Genomic DNA, 7,486 nt, shown 5'->3' on the forward strand with positions numbered 1-7,486 from the left:
GCTTTTAAGTATTGTGCCACTTGAAATTCATACATCTTTAATCTCGGAATCGTTCAGACCTAGGTACTTGGTTCTAAATCTTCTGATAAATCATGTCTAATCTGACTCTGATTGTGAAACTACTGATACATTTATTCTAATATTCTCTTCCAATTAACAGACCCTATTTGACCCTGGAATCCTAGAAATATATTTTTAAAGCCTTCTCCAATAATCACTGATGTATTTGGGTTGGCCTTCAGTTTCCATGGACATTTGAAACTATGAAAGCCTTTGTTAAATTCTTTTCGATGGAATATGAGTGAGAAATTTCGAAGTCTTTCAAACGGCCAGTCGACCAGTTAAGGAGTTTCTGAAATAGATTATTAGTGATATCTGAATCAAAGTGATGACATGCCAGACGATAATATATTCAGTGATGGGTAAAGGATACTTAACAACTCTAATTTAGACATTCTCCTTATGTCGCCGACTACAAAAGCATGTAAACGGAGAGGGCTTTAAAATGGTGGATACCAGTTAATACAGATGGAGGGTTTGATTTGTGTATGAGGGTCTTCGGTGCGGCCTTACGAGATCATCAACAAACCACAAAAGCGTTCTTCCATAGCAAAATTTAAGTATTTGTATAGAAATTCATACCTTATGGAGTCATTTTGAAGCTTGTGAGATATATCATGTTTACCATGAGGTCAACTAAGTTGTTGATTTTTTATTAAGACGAAAGAACCAGGAGGTTTTTGACAAATGTGCTATTGCAGAAGTACCATCGTCAGAGATGGTTTAGAATCAATAGTTCATTATCTAATGGATCTTTTCGTCTTAATACTCTAGCCGTGAGTTATTCAGAACTACCACATGTCTTGGAGCTTGGAGGCAAACTGTTTAGCGTGTAATAAGGATTCAGACTTCTTAGCTTTATTTCGTTCTACTTGTTTTTGCTTTAATTTTTTTATTTCCAAGGACCTTGTTGATTAGTGTCAGACCCTTTAACTTGCTCACAAAAAAATTAATTAATTCTTGTTCTTAATTATTCATTAATAACCTTTGGACAAGAAACACCACATTAATTTGACTTCCATAATATTAGGGTCAATTTGAGACTAATTTGCCTTGCTTAAAGGAAATCATGTAAAGGATTAGATCATAAACGAGCATTTTTCGTGTTGTTTCTAGGCATGTGTTCAGATTTTTTTTTCCACACTCAATAATAAATAATGTTCCATACCAATTTTCGTGTCTCCATTTAGAACTTCCACGCATTATTTGAGTTTTTCACGGAATGTACATAAAGACTATCCTAGTGAATAATATTGGGTGTTGCAATCTCAAATTTTACGTCTATTTTTCTTGATGGCTCGTCTGTTGATGCATATTCTATTAAACAAAATAGCAACACAAAAAATATACCAATCGAGAAATAATTTTAAGTAAAATGGGATATTAAAACAGTAGAATACTTATCTTCTCTTATTGAACTAGCAAGACACTCAATAAGAGAATCATAAACCTGTAAAAAAAGGGCGGTTGTACCCTTACTTGGGCATAAATTTCCCCTTTTGATATCTTGGACCAAATCTTAGTAGAAGAGGTTTGCCCAAGATTTATTTCATGTAATTAAGACATTAAATAAAATAATTTTAAGTAAAATGGGATATTAAAATAGTAGAATACTTATCTTCTCTTATTGAACTAGCAAGACACTCAGAATTAGAGAATCATAAACCCTATAAAAAGGGCGGTTGTACCCTTGCTTGGGCATAAATTTCCCCTTGATATCTTGGATCAAATCTTAGTAGAAGAGGTTTGCCCAAGATTTATTTCATGTAATTAAGACATTAAATAAAGTAAAAGGAGAAATGGATGTGCTCTTAGGTCTATATATAAGAATGACCTTAGGGATGCTGATATGGCATTTTGGCCTCACGACGTATTAACGATGACGACTATGGTGCTTACTCAACTTGTTATGATGAAAACAAGACACCAAGAAAAGTAATAGAGAGAGTATACAATCACACAAAACACAAAGAGATTTACGTGGTTCGTTTTGTTAAACCTACCCCACGATGAACAGCAACGTGATGATTGCCACTGTGATATGATTACCAAGTTACACAAGGAAGTGAGAATAATTAAGATATCTCCAGGGTTTCAGTTTATATAACTATTAAAAATCCTAATCCCACCGACTCACCGCCTTACCGAGTCTCTCCTTTTAATTCCGAAATCTACATGAATACCCTTTACATTTCAACCGCCTTTGCCGAAGCCCTGCTTCTGAGACTAACCCTGCTAATTGAGTCCAAAATTCCGTTCCAAGGTCGTAGGTTTCGGCGAGCAATCAACCATTTTCCAGAAGCGATATCGAGGGTTCGAAACCGGGTTAGATATCGACCCATATTCAAGACACTTTAGATAATTTTCCACCTTGACTTAAATATACCACCATCATATGATCAATGGCTTCCGCCGTCTCCAAAACATCCCTATCAAGGCTTGTTCTCCAAAAGGCCTTCAACATATGTAGATCCCAATCAAGTCTAACCAATGCTTAAACATGAAAGTTGTCACTGAGTTGGTCAACATATCAACTGGATTTTCTTCCATACATGGTTATTTTCTTCACCTTGATCTTTCCTTCTCCAATCACATTACTGACAAAGTGATACTTGATATCGATGTGTTTAATTCTCTCGTGATACATTTGATTTTTGGTCAAATGAATGACCCTATGGTTATCACAGTAGACATCTGTCACGTCTTGCTTCAAACCCAAATCACTAACTAAACCCCTCAACTGTATTGTTTTCTTCACTGCTTTGTTGCTGCCATGTATTCTCATCCCGTTGCAGACAATGCAACTACTGGTTGTACTATTACTCTCCAACTTATGACACTTCCAAGAGTGAATGTATAACTTGTCAATGATCTCTTCCTATCAAGAATTCTTGAAGAATGCGAATCCACAAATCACTACTGACCCAAAAGTATCACCAATTCTATCATACACCAGACCAACATCTACAGTACCACTCGGATATCGTAGTGTCCATTTCAGAATCTTTCAATGACCTCTCCCAAGTCTGTCCATGTATATGCTGACTACACTAACAACATGTGAAATATCCAGCCTCGTGCAAACCATAACATACCTAATGAGACCCCACTGCAGTTGCATAAGGCAATCGGGACATGTACTCTGTCTCCTCATCGTTTTCTGGTGACAATTTACCCGAAATCTTAAAATGTATTGTTAATGAAATAATCACAGGCTTTGTTTCTTGAATTCCTAAGTGTTCCAATACCTTCTCGATGTACGTTTTCTGAGACAAAAATAATTTCCAACAGATTATCCCTGCATATCTGCATATCCAAAATTTTCTTGATGCACCCATTTTTTCATCTCAAACTTACCTCTTAACTAATTTTTGAACCTGCCCGCCATCCTTTGTTGTAGTGGTAGGACATCCCTCTTAAGCCCATCAGGTCTTAGGATCGAGTCTCGGTGGAAGCAGTTTATCACCAAGATTTATCCCATGTAATTTAGGCACTAACTAAAGTAGATGTTTTCAGGCTTTAGGCTCTTTGTTGTCCGGCTTTAGGCCTCTTTAACTATTGGTTTAACTTAGGCGGTTATCGTGCTTATTACATCTTATTGATGTATCAATGCCTTGTAACAACTAACGTAGATCGTAGTCGATTTCTCAAAAAAAATAAAAAAATAAATTGAACGTGTGGATTTCAGACATGTCCTTGCAGACTATCAGCGTGTCATGCACACGCAGAAACAAAAATACGTAAGAACCATCTGATAGTTTCATCTGATAAACAGTCTGTGAATCTAATGCCTCTTGGATTTCCATGTAAAAAAAAAAAAGAATCGTCTGATAGTTTCCTGTTATAAAAACTTTTATAAGAACTAATATATCACTCATCTTCAGACATTCTTGCAGGCTATCAGCATGCCATCCACATATAAAGGCAAATATACATCGATCTCCATTCTCTACTTGGTTTATTATTTCTACTTATGTTTTAGTTCGATGAAATTGTATGACCTTTAAGGTCTTTTCATTCGCGATCTTGATGATCTTTTCATTTTATGACCTTTAGGATATTTTCTTTTAGTTTTTTTTTTGTCTTGGAACTCCTTTCTCCTCATGAGGCACTTTATGTTTGGAAGTTATGTATTGTACTTCACTTATGCAACTCTCATGTTGTACTCAGAGAGGAGTTAAACTCTCAACCATGTAATGTTCTGGATTATTGTCCTACTAATGAATGGAATTCTGGTTTAACTAAAAAAAAAAGTAAATATACATACTATGATAAACATCATATGAATCTAATGACTCTTGGATTTCCAGGTAAAAAAAAGAATCACTCATCTTCATCAAAATTAAACTTTTATAAGAACTAATGTATTAACTACCCATTAAAGTAAGTATTCCTCTTCTAACTTCTATAAGATTCTTGCTCATAAATCTTAGAGAAAGGGTGTATATATACAGAGAGAGAGAGAGAGAGAGAGAGAGAGAGAGAGAGAGAGAGAGAGAGGTAATAACCCATGGCAGGCTTAAGCAGTACTACAACATCCTTCCTAGTCTTGACTATTGTTCTACTTTTTCTCAACTTTTATGTCTCTCCTTACAATAACAATAATCATAACATCAAGTTAAAGTTTATAACTTCTCCTTCTCCTGTTATTGAACCTTTATTATCTTCAACTACAAGTGCTAGTCATGATCTGACCAAAAGCTTCTATAATGGAGAGCTTACTAAAATTACAGTGAGTTCTCTATCTTGAATTCATGTTTGTTTGATTTCATTTTTACCAAGTTCTAGTAAATTTGTACTTGTTAATTTATGCATGAATACAATTACTACAGGATAAGAGTAGTAGTTTGGAAAGAATTGAAGAAGGTCTAGCAAGAGCAAGAACTGCTATTCGGAAGGCGGCAAAGACTAGAATCTGTACACCTGATAAAGATGAAGATTTTATTCCCACCGGACCTACTTATCGAAATCCATACGCATTTCATCAGTTAAGATCTTTAGCATCATCGACCTAACTGATCTCCACTGTGGAGACTAAAGTTCGAATCTTACTGTATCGAAAAGTTTATAAAGGATATTTTTATGCAGGAGTCACATTGAGATGGTGAAGAGGTTCAAGATATGGAGTTATAGAGAAGGGGAACCCCCTCTTATACATGATGGGCCATTCTATGATCTATATTCCACGGAAGGTCATTTTATTGATGAAATGGGTAGAGAAAATAATCCATATGCAGCTCAAAACCCTGAAGAGGCTCATGCATTCTTCCTACCATTCAGCATTGCTAGTGCAGTTGGATATCTATATAATCCACTCATCTCCTTCGACAGGACTCCGATATACAACGTAGTAAACGATTATGTACGCCTCATATCTCAAAGACACCCGTTTTGGAATAGAAGCAACGGAGGCGATCATTTCATGGCTGCTTGTCACGATTGGGTATGTAACACACACTCTCTGATAACAGACTCGATAATATTCATCCTCAGTAATTTCAATTACAATCATATTTTAACTAGTAAGTTTTGCATTATAGTTTTCTCATAAATCATTGATCCTAATTAGTTAGGCAAGTGCAACAAGAAATATTTCACCTTAAAAATAAGTTACGAGTGTATAACCCGTGCTCACCGGGTGCCGACAATTATATCAAATTTTGAAATTGAGGGTGAAATATTGTAAAACCAAAGAGGGGGATATTTTTATATAAATTTGAAGATAAATTTTGCGAATTATAATCTCCAACTCTTGGAGATAAATTTGGAAGGTATATTTCGCTCCCTTATTATACAATTTCTACGATTTCTATTTGACCATCTGCCACGCTCTTATTGGTCATCTGAGGTCATTTGATAGAGATTTATATCTAATTTCGAGAATAAAATTAATAAATAAACAGTAATATAGGAAAATAGCAACAACCGTTCATTCATTAATATTGTTAATAAACTAATGAGACAAATTTAGCTTACTTTAATGTAACTTGATAAACCCATTCATTGACCTACATTGTTAATAATGAGATATCGATATCAAAGGACGCGGAGAGAGTATTAAATGAGTAATTAACAAACTGCATTTTCTTTGCATCATTGTCGAAGTTATTTATAATATTTTACCTTTTCCAACAAAATTAAGTACGACTTTCCTTCGTTTATTAAATTAATTACTTTTTAATATCAATCAACGTAACGTGTAAGTAATTATTAATAGTGTTTTCGAATTCAGGGACCCGATGCGTCAGGTGGTGATCCCAAGTTGTACGAAAACTTCATTAGAGTCCTTTGCAATGCAAACACGTCGGAAGGTTTTAACCCTAGAAGAGATGTCTCAATACCCGGAATCATGGTTGGAATTCAAAACCTCAACCTGCCTCAAAATCGTACCGCTTCTGCACATCGGTCCATACTAGGGTTCTTCGCGGGTGGAAAACATGGATACATAAGGACATTACTAATTGATTACTGGAAAGACAAAGATAGTGAAGTACAAGTTCATGAATACCTTCCCAAAGGTCAAAACTATACTGAACTGTTGAATGATAGTAAGTATTGCTTTTGCCCTAGTGGGTATGAAGTTGGTAGCCCAAGACTTACAGAAACCATTAGAGCTGCTTGTGTTCCTGTCATAATATCTGATCATTATGCACTTCCTTTCAGTGATGTTCTTGATTGGAATCAATTTTCAGTGAATATCCCAGTAGATAAAATACCAGATATTAAGAGGATTTTGCAAGCAATACCTCATGAAAAATATCTTGAATTGCAGAAGGGGGTGATACAAGTTCAAAAACATTTTACTTTAAATCGACCACCACAAAGTTTCGATTTGATTCATATGATACTTCATTCAGTGTGGTTAAGGAGACTCAACCTTCGGTTACCGTCTTTACCTCAATGATTAGCACTAGATGTCTTTGTAGTGAAGTCGGTTTGCTATTTGAATCATCTCAATTAAATATTTTTTCATATTTTTTGTAATTCAAAATAGAAATAAAGAGGCATGATTCAACAAGTTCAAATTTTGAATCAACATTAATAAATTGATTTATTCGATAAAATTCTTGTGGTGTTAAGGTTCAAAATAGATTTACTATTTGAACCATCTTATATTTATAATATGGGTTCTTCATCTTTTTAAGTTCTATAGAAGTCAAAAACGGAACCTTAACAGCACCATGAGTCTAATGTTAACGAAAAATCCTCAAAAAACCTAAAGTTAACTAATTTTTAGATCCACCAAACAAATCACATTTAACATCACACCAATATCTTATCGCATAAAGCAAAACGTATGTAACTTTACGTCTTTTGCTGTTTTTAGTTATATTTCATGCAACTTAGTTTTTGTTATGTAAAAAACAAATTTGTTCCTACACATGTTTACATTTACTAAACAAATATACATTACTGATGTATTTGT

General features: G+C 34.7%; 1 protein-coding gene across 1 annotated transcript; it reads left to right on the plus strand.

The window, feature by feature from the left end:
* The first annotated feature begins 4,498 nt into the window (after nt 1–4,498).
* Nucleotides 4,499–7,124, plus strand: LOC147539067 (putative glycosyltransferase At5g20260). Its single transcript, XM_086641256.1, has 4 exons — nt 4,499–4,792; nt 4,893–5,047; nt 5,149–5,503; nt 6,293–7,124. Exons 1-4 carry the CDS (start codon nt 4,571–4,573, stop codon nt 6,962–6,964), a joined length of 1,404 nt encoding a protein of 467 aa, XP_086497382.1. The 5' UTR covers nt 4,499–4,570; the 3' UTR covers nt 6,965–7,124.
* The last annotated feature ends 362 nt before the right edge of the window (nt 7,125–7,486 follow it).

The sequence above is a fragment of the Eschscholzia californica genome, unplaced genomic scaffold (assembly GCF_041429995.1).
Source record: "Eschscholzia californica isolate CP2 unplaced genomic scaffold, dmEscCali1.0.p SCAF_5, whole genome shotgun sequence".
Taxonomy (NCBI): Eukaryota; Viridiplantae; Streptophyta; class Magnoliopsida; order Ranunculales; family Papaveraceae; genus Eschscholzia; species Eschscholzia californica.